Source organism: Dipodomys ordii, unplaced genomic scaffold (assembly GCF_000151885.1).
Source record: "Dipodomys ordii isolate 6190 unplaced genomic scaffold, Dord_2.0 Scaffold12, whole genome shotgun sequence".
Classification (NCBI taxonomy): domain Eukaryota; kingdom Metazoa; phylum Chordata; class Mammalia; order Rodentia; family Heteromyidae; genus Dipodomys; species Dipodomys ordii.
Genome location: NW_012267228.1, coordinates 2,816,106 through 2,832,304, shown reverse-complemented (window position 1 = coordinate 2,832,304; position 16,199 = coordinate 2,816,106). Strand labels below are relative to the sequence as shown.

The 16,199-nt window shown below is 57.2% G+C and overlaps 1 protein-coding gene across 1 annotated transcript in view; it reads left to right on the top strand.

Annotated features, from left to right (window-relative positions):
• Slc6a11 (solute carrier family 6 (neurotransmitter transporter), member 11) overlaps positions 1-2,071 on the top strand; it is an 82,094-nt gene extending 80,023 nt beyond the window's left edge. Inside the window, exons 12-14 of the mRNA XM_013010340.1 lie at positions 222-322; positions 1,351-1,521; positions 1,857-2,071. Coding sequence (XP_012865794.1) covers positions 222-322; positions 1,351-1,521; positions 1,857-2,009 — 425 coding nt within the window. The 3' untranslated portion in view covers positions 2,010-2,071. The remainder of the gene's footprint in view (positions 1-221; positions 323-1,350; positions 1,522-1,856) is intronic.
• The last annotated feature ends 14,128 nt before the right edge of the window (positions 2,072-16,199 follow it).

The window sequence follows — 16,199 nt, the reverse complement described above, 5'->3', positions numbered from 1 at the left end:
TCCCCAGTGCTGTCATGGCCTCCTAATGCCCCTCACCCCATAGCTCCGCCCTGGCGAGCAAGCCTTTCCAGGCCGGCCTACCGGAACCCTCTGACCCAAACCACAGCTCTGGGCTCAACTGTGGCAAGTTGGGGTGCTGAAGAAGATCCTGGAGTCGCGGAGGGGCCCGGGAGCTTGGCCACCTCCACTCAGTCTCCTGCCTGTTTTCCTCCTCGGCACAGGAAGCAACCGGTTCTATGATAACATCGAGGACATGATTGGCTACCGGCCTCTGTCACTCATCAAGTGGTGCTGGAAGGTGGTGACCCCTGGAATCTGTGCGGTGAGTCCGTCAGGACCACCCCCGCCCCCTCCTCTGAGCCACAGCCCCCCCCCCGGGTGGAGACAAGCCCTTCTGGGACCCCCGTTCCCCAGGCCTCTGATGCCCAACAACGGTCACTCGGGTCCCAGCTCTTGCTGCCATTTTTAAGGGTGATCATGAACGAATCTTCTCAGAGTCTCAGCTTCTGTGCATGTGAGTGCTCACATGCATGCGCGCGCACACGCACACACACACACACACACACACACGAGCTGCATTCCTCCGTCCGTGGGGACCAAGGTTCTAGGAGTGAGAAAATGTGTCACTGAGAAGACGACAGAGCTGGGGCCAGGTCACAGAGAGGTCTCGGTGAAACTATGGTTAATTCAAAAGACAGAAAAGAAAAGAAAGCCAGACAGGGCAGCTCTTTCCCATGAGCCTGATTGTGTGGGTTGCAGTATGAGGTCAGCCTGGGCAAAAAGCTCAAGAGCCTCCATCTTAACTGGCTGAGTGCCATGGTGCATGCCTGCTGTCCCAGCTACAGAGGTGCATGGTGGCTAGGCTCAGGGGTGCATACTAATCCACAGCGAGGCAGGGTCGCACAATAGGAGGATGGAAGCCTGGGCATAAAGCAAGACCCATCCTCAAAACTAACCAATGCAAAAAGGGGCTGGAGGTATAGCTCAGGTGGTACAGCGCCTGCCTTGTAAGCTTCGGGTGCTGAGTTCAGTCTGGTACCAAAGGGAAGGAGGGAGGGAGAGAGGGAGGAAGGGAGGGAGAAAGGAAGGGAGGGGGAAAAAAAACCTCAGTGCTTGGTGCACTTGTTGGCGCGGAGAATGGCTGAGTCGTTAAAGGTCATTGATCAAAGCCAGCTGCCAGAAGTAGCTAGGGAAATACTACGTCCTCAGGGCAGGGGCTGGGGTGAGGCTCCGTGAGGCTGAGGCTCGGGTCCCAGTCATGTAGGGCAGCCCGGTGGGGAAGCCTGGGCCTGTCCGGCCAGGGCCGAGGCCAGCCCTGAGACTCTGCCCGGCTCTCCTCTCTCGGCACAGGGCATCTTCATCTTCTTCCTGGTCAAGTACAGGCCCCTGAAGTACAACAACCTGTACACCTACCCCGCCTGGGGCTACGGCATCGGCTGGCTCATGGCCCTGTCCTCCATGCTGTGCATCCCGCTCTGGGTCTGCGTCAAGCTGTGGAAAACGGAGGGCACGCTGCCCGAGGTGAGGCCAGCGGCTGAGGGGGGCCTCGCGGGGCCCTGCGCCCCACGCTGCCCACGGGGCCCTGCGCCCCACGCTGCCCGAGGTGAGGCCAGCGGCTGAGGGGGGCCTCGCGGGGCCCTGCACCCCACACTGCCCATGGGGCCCTGCGCCCCACGCTGCCCGAGGTGAGGCCAGCAGCTGAGGGGGGCCTCGCGGGGCCCTGCGCCCCACGCTGCCCGAGGTGAGGGCCAGCGGCACAGCTTGGCAGGGAGACCCAGGCTGTGCCCCAGGCTGCGTGCCCCCTCCCATCCCCCGGCCATCCCAGCCCACTCACTCATTCTCCTCTCCACCCTCAGAAACTCCGGAAGCTGACAATCCCCAGTGCAGATCTGAAGATGCGGGGCAAGCTGGGGGCAGGCCCGAGGACGGTGCTGGTTAATGACTGTGAGGCCAAGGTCAAGGGCGACGGCACCATCTCCACCATCACAGAGAAGGAGACGCACTTCTGAGCTGCTGCCCGCCTCCTGGATGCCCCTGCCCCCTCCCCCTCCCTTCCCCATGTGTAAATGAAGAACTGAAATCTCACCTAATGGTAGGGGCTTCTCCTTTGCACAGGATGTTATTAACAAGTTAATTTCCAGCCAGCCACTGTACACTCTGGTTTGAAGCCGCACCCTCACCTCGCCCCCCTCCCCCCTCCCCCCCAGTGACCGTGGACAGCTTTCACAGCGAGGAGATTCCGTGTGATGACCAGCCAGTGGGTCCCTGCCCGGCGTGGTCCTCACCCGCGTTTTCTAGGGCTCCTGTGTCATACTGTCCAGCGTCTGGCCTTGGGCTGTGGCGGGTGGGCTGGGAGCTGCGCCGCCCTCTTCTGTCTCCAGCCACCGGCAGCTGCCCTTCCCCGTGCCCTGCGCCCAGGGGCAGCTTTTCTGCTGGACCCCCTTCTTTTCCATACAGCCAGGTCCCAGGCAGCAAAGGAAAATGCCCACCCTCCTCTGGCCTCTGAGATCACTCAGTGAGCCCAGCCCTGCCCTGCCCCTCCCTCGACTCAGTTTCCCTGCCTTCCGACTTGGAGGAGGGGCTGGAATGGGTGATCTCTCCCAGGCTCTAGCCTTCCACCTTGGGAACACCCATGACCTTGGCTGCTTCTTAAAGGCACGAGAGAGCGTCCTCTCAGCCTCCCTCCCCCGCTGGCCCCACCCCCACCTGCTTCTTTTCAAGCCAGTCTGTCACAGAATGACCTGCCTGTGGCCATGTGTGCTTTCCCCGAAACTCCAGTTTGACCTCCCTCCTGTTGCCCGTCGGCCAGCCCCAGCTCTTGAGGCAGGGTCTCCTTGCATCTGGCCCTCCTGGCTGACCTCCCTGGACTCTGGCCCCTCCTTCCTGGGCAGAGGTTGGGGTGGCCTTGGGGGCTGACCAGAGGTGGCCATCTCTCCTCCTTGCAGGAAGTTCCTGCTGCCTGGCTCAGGAAATGCGGGGACAAGGCCCCGGCCTGGTTTCAGTCTAAGGTCCCTTCGCTCCGTCCCCTAGCCGCCTCTTATTCCTCTTGGGGTCCTTGCCTCCTCTCTCCCATCCTGCCTGCCCCTGCATGGAGCCGGCCATGTCTCTGTCACCAGGGTCCAGGAAGCCTCGACTTCCACCAGAGTGGGGAAAGTTGGGTACCCCCATCCCAGCTCTTCCCCTGGGGGGGGCTTGGGGTCCACGGGCAGCTGAACTGCACCTCCAGCCTGGCCTCAGACCTGTCTGGCCAAGCTCTCTTTCCTCCTCATTGGCTTTTCCATTCAGCCTGTATTTGGCTCCTTCGCTGCTAGGCTGGGGCGGGCCTGCTCGTGCTCCTCCTCTTTCTGGTTCTCATTTCGTGTGATAGAAATGTGAGCCTTCTCCAAGCCAAGGCTGCATTGTCCTGTCACGGTCTTGTGTGTCCCATCCATCCCGTGTCCTCCCCGTCCTCAGTGCTCGCTCCACAGGGTGCCTCCAGCCTGGCTCTGCCCAGTTGATTTCAGGTAGGGAAGGCCAACGTCACCCTGAGATGTCCTGCCTGGTGGTTGGTCCCCGCCAGCTATCCTCCCACCCCAGGGGCCTGCCCACTGCTGCTATGGGTCCTCACCACCGACTCCCTCCTGGACAGAGGGACGGACGGACTCCTGAGGTCTTCAAAGGACGCTGCGTCGTACATGTGGCCCTTAACCCTTGACACTTTAACACTACTCACGGGGGAGGAGGAAGGAAGCTGTGGTTCTGGGTTTTGTTTTTGGTCTTTTTTGTTGTTGTTTTTTTTTAATTTCCTACTAGGATTTGGGTAACTTTAGGGGGGAGCTGGGGTGGGCTGCGTGGGGCAGGGAAATGTGTCATTGTGATGAATTTTTTGATATTCATTAGAAACAATACATCCTTTCTGAGATATTTACAGTATTATTAAAAAATGAAAAAAGGCTGTACTGTTTTGCACTATGAACACCTTTATTGGGGATCCAAAGGGTACAAGATTGTCTGCTTACTCATTTTTAAATGAGCCTGGTTGTGCCTAGCAAGGTAGCATTCATTGGGGTTTTGTTTTGTTTTGTTTTTTCTTTCCAGTTATACGGCTTGAACTCTGGGCCTGGGCGCTGTCCCTCAGCTCTCAGCTCAAGGCGAGCGCTCTACAGTGCTACTCCCAGTTTTCTGGTGGTTAATTGGAGATGAGTCTCATGGCCTTTCCTGCCCAGGCTGGCTTTGAACCTTCACCTCAGATCTCAGCCTCCTGAGTAGCTAGAATTACAGGCATGAGCCATCACTGCCCAGCTTGGTTTTTTTGGGGGGGGAGAGAGGGGTTCTAATACTCCCATGGCATGCCTGCCAAGCCACTGTGGTTCATATTTAGAGGCTGTCATCTCCAATGAACACTGCCAGTTAGAAACCCATTGGAAGCTACTGTGTTTTGGAGATGCACTCTGCTTCCTTTCCTTCATGTGTTTGCTGTTCATATAGCATTTGCAAAGCACTTCATGAAAGCCAGTGTCTTCCTTGATGCTTCATGAACTATTCTCTTCACTCCTCACAGCAGGTCTGTACAATATACAGCCCCACCTTATTTATGACTATATTTGTTTATACTTCTCCCATCTTACAGATCAGTTCTATTAAGCCACTGAGAAGCCTATTTTCCCAGTCACACATCTAGTCAACAGTGGGACCAGAAAGAATCAAGACCCACCTGGCCTGTATTCCTTAATCATTAAGGCTTTCTTTCTCCTGTGTTCCAAGGAATGGCCACCTTATAGAGGCAGAGATGGCTTCTGTGAAGTTCAGGTACCTGTTCTGGTAGGTGGACCCCAGGAACAGTAGAAGAGATGAGTGGGAAGGCTGTCAACCCAGGTGAGGGATTCAGGATCTGCCCTGCCAGCCTCAGCTTTCACAGCTCCCATTACCTGATGCAGGCTAATTCTGAAGGTCTTTTGAGCTCTGAGTGGCAATGGTGAAGATGTGGATTCTCCCTGAATATCCTCATCCTGAATGAATATTGCCTGAGGTTCCAGAGTATCTGTGGCATTGTTTAGGATGAACACACACACACACACACACACCATCTCTAAATTTGTATGTGAGGTTTCTGAATGTCTGTTCAAGACCACAAGTGTGTTTGGTCCTGTACAGTAAAATTATCTCACACCATCTGCTCTTGTCTGTCTGGTCAGCTCTTTTCTTGAAATCCCCTATCTTAGTCTGTGTGAACCTTTCGTGGCCTTACAAATTCCTTGTGTATTAAGTAGGTGCCTGCAACAAAAGAAGAGGCTATCACAGAAATATCAGCCTCTGTGTTTCCCAGAAAGTATAATTTGCAGATTTCAGAGCCGACAGAACTGGTGACATGAGGAATGAATTTGCCTACTAGACCACTGGACTGTAGTGTGTGCTGGCGGCCCCTGCTGGTAAAACCCAGGCTCTGCAACCTAGCTCTATTAGACAATGCATTTAAGCAGAGAAAGGAGGGAACTTTGGACAACGCCTACCTGTCCCAAGTAGTTTTCCTATGCAGTGGTGGAGGAGACTAGACACTAGAGATGAAATATTCTGCTGAGAACTGCAGCCTTGGGAACATGAGTCCTTCCATGCATTCAGCTGGCTTTTATTAAATACCAAGCATCACTGGACTTGGAATAGGACAGGGAAACAAGTGACCATCCCTTCCCTTGAGTGCTCCTGCTTTTCTTAGTAAGGAGGAGAGGTTTCCAAAGCCATTGGGATGCAGGTAAGTGCATGAGATGGACCCATCCTGCCTTCCTGCTCCTAGCCTTCCCCAGCTCTGTGATGGCTCTGAACTAGTCTGCCTGCCTCCCTGCACCAAAATGAGACCCAGAGGAAGGTAGCTGGGTGAAGACCCCCTAGAACTCCAGTGTACTCTCTCCTTGTAACCAGATCCTTGCCCCATCTCACCCCATTACCAAGTAATGGGCCCTCATTACTCACCCAGGAAAAGGCTTTGTGGCAGATGCAATTTCTCTGCCTTTTCCTTTTGAGCAAGGTCTAAGGCCTGCTCTGTAGGATACTAAGAGGAGCATGCATGCAAACACACACACACACACACACACACACACACACACACACACCACTCTCAGAGCATTCACTCAAGCTCAGGAGCCAAAACCACACTGAAGACACCACAAGGCAGAGTGTAGGAAGGACCAGGTACTTAGGGAATTGAGTGCCCAGGGTTGAGCCAAGTAACTGTTTATTGGGCAGTTACTGTGTTCTGGATTTGTGCCTGACTGACCTCCTCAGACCCACAGCAAATCTAAGAGGTGCTTGTAACCCCATGGTCCATCTGAGGAGACTAAACTTACAAACTAAACAAGTTGACCAGTGAAACTCTAGTCAGACCTATGGGGGCTCCTGCGGGGTGATGGAGGAGGGCTTGGAACAAGGTTTGCTGGATGGGAAGCATCAGCTGCACCTCCAGGTGGGAGGTTTTGTGGGTCAGAGGAAAAGCCTGAGTGGTGGTGGAACAAGGGAGGTGCTCTTGGAGGCAGGCAAAACGGGAGTCCAGCAAACATGAGTGTCCAACTGGCAGCATGGGAAGGCCCAGCCATCAGCTCTACCACTGACTGGTGAGTGTGTTGGCCTGGGCCAAGGACTCTGTGAACTTGGCTTTCCTAGGCAGGTAAGGGTCCTCAGTTTCCTGGACATCCTTTCCCAGGTCCAGACAGCACAGCGTTTCCTATCCTGGAAATGTGTTCCACCTACCGATTGAACGTCTTCCCAAGGAGATGGAGTGGCTGTACCAGAACAGGAGTTGGAGCCTCCAGGGGTAGGAGATTCAGTGTGGGGGAAGCCAGCGGGCACTGGGCCTGTGGATGTACAGGCCTCCATTCAACTGCTGAGACTGTGGCCCAGCCCCCAGCTCCAGATGCACCACACACAGGCTCCCGGAAGCGAAGAGAAGCTGGCTGGCCCCGCGTGGATCAATCTTTGGTTCACAGCTGACTTATCCAACCTAGAGTCCCCAGTGTCGCCCCTCACACCCAGCTTCGCCCACGCTTCCAGTGCCCATCACTCTGCTCTTGCACCCAGGGTTCTGGGCTGACACTTGCCTAGGTGGCAGCTATTGGGCCACCAGGTGGCACTGCTGCTAAACCCAGGCCCGTGAGGCCTTCCCTGGAGCAGAGACCCTCTGGGAGATTAAGGGTCTAGAATGTCCTCCTGGGAGGGGTAAAACATGATGCCGAGACTCCACCCTATCCTCAGACACCCCTGTAATTAGCAGGCAAACATGTAGCAAGAACTATCTCAACAAATAAGTCAGGCCTGGTGCCAGGTGCCTAAATCCCGGCTATTTGGGAGGCAGAGGTAGGTGGCTAACCATCTGAGGCCGGCCTCAACAAAAGTTGAAAGATCCTTCCTGGAAAATAGATAAAGCCAAAAAAAGGCTAAGGGGAGGTGGTTCAATTGGTAGAGCACCTGCTTAGCAAGTACAAGGTCCTGTGAGAAGAAAGAAGAAGAGGAGGAAGGAGGAAGAAGGAAGGAGGAAGAAGGAAGGGGAAGAAGAAGAAAAGGAGGAGGAGGAGGAGGAAGAGGAGGAGGAGGAATAGCATTCATCCTGTCTAGCTATGGTTATTCCCATGGCATTTATTTCATGAAATGAACAGGAAAGAGAGCATTGGAAATAGTCTCACCACAGCTCTGAGCTCGGTGTGTGGTGAGTAGCAGATGCTGATGGAGCATGCGGAGCACAGGGCAGCCCGTTGGCACTGGACCGTGCCCCCCGGAATAGCACAGCCCCTCCTCGGTACCGCTGGCCGCGCCCCGGCCTCTGCCTCTCACCCGCGGGGACAGCCACATCCGCAAGTGTGGGCAGACACAGAGCTCAACGGCCACCACTGCCGCCACCGTGGGCTGCTTTTTGTTTTCTCCTTTTTTTGTTTTTGTTTCCCGCACCATCTAATTGTTCTTGAAGCACATCTAATGCTTTCATACGTGACAGCACAAAATCAATGGAGTTTGGGGTTTATTTTTGTTTAATCCTCTCTTGGCCACCAAAAGGTTGGTGACAAGCACAGGTTGTGGAGAATGAAATATGACCGCCGTGTTTGATAGAAATGGCAAGAGGGAGCGTGAGGGGTGGGAGGCCTGGTCAGGGGCCCCATGGGAATGTTCTAGAAGCCCTGGGCGCCAGCCTCCCTGGGAATGCTGGAAAGGAGCTGAGGCAGGGTGGCTTTGTGGGCCATTTTGTGGCTTTCTGTCTGAGGCTCCTTGGGCATGATGGAAGAGAGAAAGAAACAGCGAGGAGGCTCCTTGCTCATGGCTCTCAGTGGGCCAAGTCCCATGGAAGGGGGTGGGGGGGGGACCTGGTCCAATGGGTAGATGAGGAGACCGAGGCACATGTTCCCATCGCCACCTGCCTTCTGCATACAGTAGGTGCTCGGCCAAGGTGCCGTAGCGCCCCCTGGAGACAGCTGGACGCGCTGCTCCAGCGCCCCCTCCAGCGCCCCCTCCAGCGCCCCCTCCAGCGCCCCCTCCAGCGCCCCCTCCAGGCCTGGGCAGCTGTAGCTTGGCCCTGGGGACCATGCTGGGCTCCCAGGCGCACTGGGCAGAGTCCCTGGGCTGGGACAAAGAGCCGTTGTTCCCGCAGATCTAAAATTGCCTCCCTCTGATTGCTGCTATACAAACCCAGGCGGCTGCTCGCTCCCCCATCCAGTTGGGTCTATTTCAAGAACACACTGATTAGCGCTGATTGCGCCTTGATTATGGCAGAGACCGCATCGCCCAGCCCCCTCTCCAGGCTGTGTTGGGGGGGCTCCTGTTCCCCCCAATCACCACCCGTCTGCTGCCACTCAGGAGCCACTAGACCAAGAAGGGGTGCACACAGCGGGCTGGGCTGCCCCTCCCCCTCCCACCCCTAGGACTTTGGCAGGCTTTAGAGCCTGTGCCAGGCGGATGGTCCCAAGGAGAAGCTCCTCAAAATGGCCCCTGCACATAAGCCCGGCTCACGCACACGTGTGCACGCAGACAGCACACACCTCTGGTGGGTGCCCTAGGCAGGATGGAGCTGTGCCCTGGACTTCCGGGGTGGGGAAAGAGAGGTCACAAGCAGCCACAGTCAGCTTTGAACCTACTTCTGCAGAAGGACACGGGGCCTGCTACGGAGATGGCGGCCTTACCCCAGGCCACTGCCTCCGGGAGGCTAATAATGGGATTAACCTGGAAGCGCATTTCCAAATGCCAATTCTAGGCTGGGCTGGGCTGGGAGTCGGCACTTTCCAACACCATACAGGAGGTAGACGGCACCAGGGCACCAAGTCAGATGTCCCAACAGCTGCCAGGGCTGCCCTGACCCACCGTGCCACGCGAGGCTCTGTCTGCTGCCCGTGGGCCTCCCCTGCACCTCCCTGCCTCCCTCCCAACTCCCCTCTCATCCCGCACCTAGATCAGGACCCAGCCCCCCCCCCAGGAGCCCAGCTGCCACTCTGGGTCTCTCTGACCCATTTTTTATCCAGCAGGTGAAAATACAAGTCAGAACATCACCCCCTGGTCCCCAGCCACAAAGGCTCCCCATTGCTCCTGGGATAAAGGTGGCGCAATGGATTACCAGGCGCTGGAAGACTAGCCTCTATCTAGGCTTCTTTTTGCTCAAGGCTAGCACTCTACCACTCGAGCCACAGCACCACTTCTGGCTTTTTCTGTGTATATGGTGCTGAGGAATTGAACCCAGGGCTTCATGCACGCCAGGCAAGCGCTCTACCACTGAGACACTTTCCCAGCCCTCCCTGGAGCTCATACCCTCACCTTCCTCCTGTAACCCTGGCTCTTTTCTTAGATCCTATTCCATTCTGCACCCACCCACCACAGTACCTTTGCACAGCTGCTCCTTCCCCCTGGGTGGAGCTCCTTCTCTCCTCTCTTCAACAAACAGAACACAAAAGCCTACTGGGTCTCTGGGGAGGAGGCAGTCGGCCCTCTCCTCCCCTAACCACCAACCCCCTCCTACACCCTCGTCAGCATTTCTCATCCTCTCCCTTCTAATCCTCCTCTTGGTCCCCCTTGCTCTACACAACTCATTCTAATCTCTGCATCCTCGCTGCTGTGCACCCCACCCCATCTGGCCACCCCCCCCCCGCGGTTCACATCCTCTCCCCTCTGCTCCCTTCTAATCCTTCTCTCCGTCTGCCTTGCCCTCCTCCACGCCCTCCTGTCTCTGCACCCTCCCTCCCCACACCCCAAGTCATCTGAGCACCCGCCTCTGCATCTCTTGGCCTGTTTAGCAGACCCAAGAAGACTAAACACACGGGATCCACCAGCAGCCAGAGAGTCCAGGCCTCTGCCCGCCCGCCAGCTCCATCCTGTGCTGTCGCCTGCAAAGCCTCCAACTTCTCTGTTCGGGGAAGGAGGAGCTCTAGTGGCAGGCCTCCAGGGAGCAGAGGGAAATGCAGCCCTCAGAATGTTTTTCCTGATGTTCTAGAGCCCATCTGAGGGGCTGGGGACAAGGCAAAGAGCAGGTCCTGAGACCGGAGGCTACACGTCCCCAAAGACCAAGAACACATGCCTGGGTTCAAATCCTGACTCTGCCACATCCTGGCTGTGTTGACCCTTTGCAAGTCATTTAACCTTTCCGGGCCTCCGTTCCTGCCAGCTGGGGTTGTTGTAAGGAATTGAAAGAACAAATGCGGACTAAATGCTTAGCCCGGCTAAGCACGTAGGGGTGAGATTGTCAGGGACTGGCCTTGCCCCTGGCCACCCATCTGGGGAGCCAGGTGAACATCTGGGCCATTCTCTGCCCATTGAGGTGCGCAGAGCAGACTACAGGTCCAGTCCCCCATGCATCTCACTCTTCCTGTCTTCATAACCTTCCTCAGGATGGGTCTGGGATGGTTTATGAAGCTGATGCTCAAGCAGCAAGCCCAAACCTCAGGGAATGTCCATCAAGGTCTGGACACGAAGCCTTTGCTTAACCAGGTGTTGAGCCCCAGCCCCATAGACCTTCACTGACCGGCGCGGCAGCTCTGCCTCCAGAACCCATGCTGTGGAGGTGGGACCTGGATAGAAGTTCACCCAGATCCCAGGATTCAGCACATCCTCCCCCATCCCCCAACCCCATCCCGTTGCTAGGCAACAGCGGCTCACTGCCGAGAGGACCAGCAGAGGACCAGCACCAGGAGGCTGCCGCAGCTGGCTCTACCCTTCCCAAAGAGGCCCCGTGGAAGCTGCCCCCAAGTCAGGCACAGTGAGGCCCGCGGCCTCCAAGGGGAGCAGGCCGTGAACGCAGCGTAGCTCCACATCATCAAGAGCCAGCGGGTTCCTGAGAACCTGGCTAGCACAGAACTCTTGTGCCTGAACTCTGAATTCCCCAGCCTAAGGCACACATGGCCAGGTCCCGGCCTCAGTAATGCACACCTGCCCAGCCCAGCCAGGAGTCTCAGACACAGCGGCCACACAGCTGGCTGACACTGTGATTTCGTTTCTGCTCTGAGTCTCACTTTAAGATGGAGACACTGGGCCCCGGGAAGCAGATTTGTATGAGACGCCTCGGGTCTCAGCTCTGCACCAGCCTGGTGCGTGACTGTAGGCAAGCCCTGTGCCACTGAGCCTGAACTTCACAGGGCTGAACAGGGCTCGTGACAGGAAGCCTTTTCCGTGAGAGCGGCACAGCAGCCGGTGCGAGGGCTCCGAGGGGTCCTGTCTTGTCTCTTCCAGTGCTCACAACAGCCAGGCTGAAGCTGGGGCACCACCATCCCCAAGATCCACCTTCCTCCCCTCTTGCCTGGCAGGCTGCTCGAGGCCCGGGCAGACGCTGGCCAGCAAATGGTGAGGGAGGTGGGGGGGCTCACAGGGCCCTTGCTGTGGTGGGAAGAAGGAGGGAAGGCAGTGGCCGGCAGATGGGATGAGGAGAGGCCGGAGGCGGGCAGCGCAGTGAGCCCGGCGGGTCTGCCGCTCTGCAGCAGGGCTGCGAGTCTGTGTCTCTCCCCCCCACCCCCCCCGTCTCTTCCCCTTCCCTCTGCTCAGACCCCTCCCCAGCTCCGCCACTGCTCCCAGGGGAGAACCAGTAAGGGTGCCCATAAGTGAGCCCGCCACCCCACAGGCCACAGGAGAGGCGGCGGCCCAGAGCTGGGCACGGCCCAGGGTGTCCCGTCTGGGCCCCTCTGGTGAGGTCTGCGTGGTGGCGTCTGAGACACGCGGATGTGGGGCAACCCCTGGCTGGCCGTACAACTCAGGCCTCAGTTTCCTCCAAGTCCACACAGGAGCATCTGAACGGCCTTGGAAATCCCCCGACCTGCCCCTGCCCCGATGCAGCCGGATGGAGAAGCCGCCAACAGGGCGAGGGCGAGGGCAGAGCCGTCTCCTCCGCAGCTGGCCACACCAAGGGCCACACTGTGTGTGTCACACAGGGAGATGAGCTCGGAGGGCGTGGAGAGGGGTGCAGGCGGCTTCCTCCAGACACCCGCTAATGAGCCAGGCAGGCTTGGAAATGGGAAGGCGTGTGCACACACAGGTGTACACATACACATGCATGACCCACGCAGGTGTCATGCAACACCCGTGCATACAATGTACTTCAGACATACACGCACCACCTGTGTGCCGTGGTAGCACACGTTGCAGTGTACATAACATATACAACATACACCTGTACGTGCAGCACACGCAACACCACGCATGTCTGTCGTGTGTGTGATGGGCGAGCACATGCAGGGACTAAGCACTTGCCACCCCCACACGTGTGCCCGCGTGTAAACAGGCTGACTTTCCTCGTGCAGCCGTTGGGTGTTGTCTGTGCCTGAAATCTTTCCTTTGTCTTGGGGGATCGGCACGTGAGACTGTTTCCAACCCAGCCGAGGAACGCGGGCTGAGTGCCAGTGGCCAAGGACATCCGAGCCACCACGGGAACCGTGGATGTCCACAGCCGAGAGGAGAGGCGGGTGCCGAGCCCTCCCGTGGTCAGCTGTGCGGGGCCAGGACTGACATCTTGTGGGTGACCGGGGATCCCGTGTGCTGCTCTGCCCGGCCACTGGCCAGCCACCCTAGCTCCCAGCGTGGAGGAGGGGCTTCGTCAGAGCCCGAGGAAGGTTTGCTTGCAGGCTCCCACCAGGCCCAGCCTGGTGTTCGGCCTCCCAGAGCCAGAGTGAGTATGCAGATGAGGAAGAGAGGACCTGAGTGGCTTAGGAGTTCTCTGGGAGTCTGGGACTGGAACCGGGAGGTGACAGCCCAGCCCCAGGACAGAGCGCTCAAGCTGCAGCTGCAGACGACCCCACCATGCTCCCGTGGAGGCCCAGGTCCCGGCGGGCTGTGGCTTAAGCTGCACCCTCACTCTGGGATGAAGCAGGGGTGCTCTCCAGAGGCCTAGAGCCCTCGGAGCTCGTCCCCAAGGGCTTGGCCCCCCAGTCCTGGCTCCTCACACCCCCTCCCCAAGTGCTTCTTCTTGTATTCAGGTCGGGCTCCCCCTTAAACAGAGCTCCCAGTTCCCCCAGAGATTTCTAAAGACTTGAGGCTCACAAGACCCCATCCCTGACCTGCCAACCCGGAGTCTCCCAGGAGTCTGGGTTTCTTATCAAGCTTCCTGTGGGACTGGAAAAGAGCAGGCCCTGGAGGAGACCAGAGTGGGGAACAGGAGCCCAGGGAAATCCTACAAGGCTCACTGTGCAGCTCCTGGGGAAGTCGCCTAACCTCTCTGAGCCTTCTCTTTAATGGAAAATAAATCCCAGTTCCCCCAAAACATGGCAAGGAATCTATCTACTAGTTGTACCACGATCTCCAGCGAGCACTGGGAGGTACATCCATCCTCTAGATATTTACATACAAATAAACAAATTGGAAGCCCCGGCTTCCGAACGCTTCCCAGGGCGGGCTGGCAGAGCGGCTCCTGGTTCTTGCACAGACGGGCATGTGGGAATCTCTCCGGCAGGTCTCCTTGGCCTGGCCCAGGGAACCGGGCACTTGCTCTCTCCAGCAGCGGCCAAGAGACAGAGAGAGAGGAGGGCCCCTGTCCCCGGCTCCCCTGAGGGAGGGAGGGAAGGAGAGGGGGAGGGAGCGAGGGGGGCAGCCCCTGGCCCAGTCCTGGCAGGAAGGCAGCAGGCTCAGGGCAAGGCTCAGAGAGAAAACAACCGCAAACTGGGTCAGCACCACCCTGGACGCCAACCCACTTCCAGTGCCGCCTGCCCGCGGGCCCGCAGCCATGGGGCTGTCATGCCGCACCCCCCCCTGCCCCTGCTTGGGCCTTCCACCCCATTTTCTGCCTCACCTCTCACCAGCATGGACAGAGGGAGGTTTGTGCTGCAGGCGCGCGGCCCTCGGCCGCAGGGAGGCTCACCACACTCGCCACGCCAGGGCAAAGCCACTGCCCCCCGCCTGACTTTGTTCAGAGCAGGGATTACCGGGCGTGGGGATGCACTTTGCTGGCCAAAATGATGTAGGCTGGAATGACCCCCCTCGAGCGCCCCACTTCCAAGCTGTGTGGCCTCCTGAAGACACCTTGGTTTCTTCCCAGCCTTTGCTTCCTCATCATGAGGTTCAGGGGGACAGCGCTCACTGAGCCCCTCCTTGGCGCTTGCTGGGCGGGCGGGGGGGGGGCTGCAGTGCTGCAGGGAGCAGAGGCAGGCCAGCAGGCTCGGGACCTGGCCATGGAGCGCTGGCTCTGCCCCTCTCAGCCATGTGACTGGGGACAGCCCAGCCACTTTCCTTCTGAGGAAGGAGCTGCTCCCCTCTGGGGACTGCTAATCTCCAGATCACAGGCAGGTTCGTAACAAAGCCCGCTCTAAGGAGCCGTGACACCGTGGGAACTGCGTCGTGGTTTTCTGTCAGCGGCATTGGGAAGAAGATGCACAGGGCTCCGGCCCCCGAAAGCTGTGACGGGGCACAGGTGACTCTAGCACAGGTTGGCAGGAATGCTGTGTCCCAGGACCCTGTGTGATGTCTGTGAGGAAAATGGAGGAGAATGGAGAAAGAATAGACTGGACTTGATCTCCAGCAGGCTAGGAGAATGTATTGCCGGCAAGGCGCATCCTCCCGGGGTAGGGAAGTTGTGCAAGGGGCTGGACTGAGGCAGAAAATAAAAAACAGGTTATGGTTTCTGGAGAGCCAAGGACAGTGTCCTAGGCCAGGCCCAGAATGGAATGCTCCACGCAGGGTCAGGGGCTTTCAGGTAAGCCAAGGTTGGAGTGACCGGCCCTCACACAAGCGGGAGAGCACGCACCGGTGTTTTGCTGGACCTGGGGGAATAAAGTGGAGTCATTCCTCCCATTCCATCTTAAGATACATAAAAATATTGGTCCAGCGGCCGCCAGTGGCTAACGCCTGCCATCCTAGCTGCTTAGGAGGCTGAGATGTGAGGATTATGGCTCAAAACCAGCCTGGGTGGGAAAGTCCATGAAACTTTTAACTCTTTTTTTTAAATAAGTTTTTTATTGTGAGAATACTGTACAGAGGAGGGGTTACAGTTACATGAGCAAGTTAATGAGTACATTTCTTTTTTTTTAAATTTAATTGCATGGGCAGGATAATGGTACATTTCTTATCAAGCATTGTTGTCTCCTCCTTTGTTTTTCCCCTACTAACTCTTAACTCTTATCTCTAATAAACCAATAGAAAACTGAAAGTAGCGCTGTGGCTCAAGTGGTAGAGCGCTGAGGGACGGAGCTCAGGCCCAGAGTTCAAGCCCCATGACCAACCAAAAAAATATATGTGGCTAGGTGCTTGTGGCACACGCCTATAATCATATCTAGTCAGGAGGCTGAGATCTGAGGATTGCAGTTCAAAGCCTGGCAGGAAAGTCCGTGAGACTCCTATCTCCAATGATCCACCAGAAAACTGGAAGTGGCGCTGTGGCTCAAGTGGTAGAGCGATAGCCTTGAGCTGAAGAGCTGAGAGACAGCAGCCAGGCCCAGAGTTCAAGCTCCACAACTGACAGACAGACAGACAGACACACACACACACACACACACACACACACACATCAGGCTGAGAGGTATGTCCTTCAACAGCCAGGCCCTTTGCTCGCCCCTACCCTCGGGTCTAAAAGAGGGTACTAGACCCTAGATCCCTAGCTGGGGAGGGAGACCAGATCCCCAGTGCACCCACAGCTTCGTCAGCCTCAGTGATGGAGGCCCCGGCTTCCAGACAAGGAGCCTTCCGAAGCAATCAACCACCCTTCGTGGCTGGTTTCTGGCTATTTACGACCCAGCCACACTCCTGCCGCAGCTGCTGGAAATCAAGCTACGGAGGCCGCTGGATCGGGG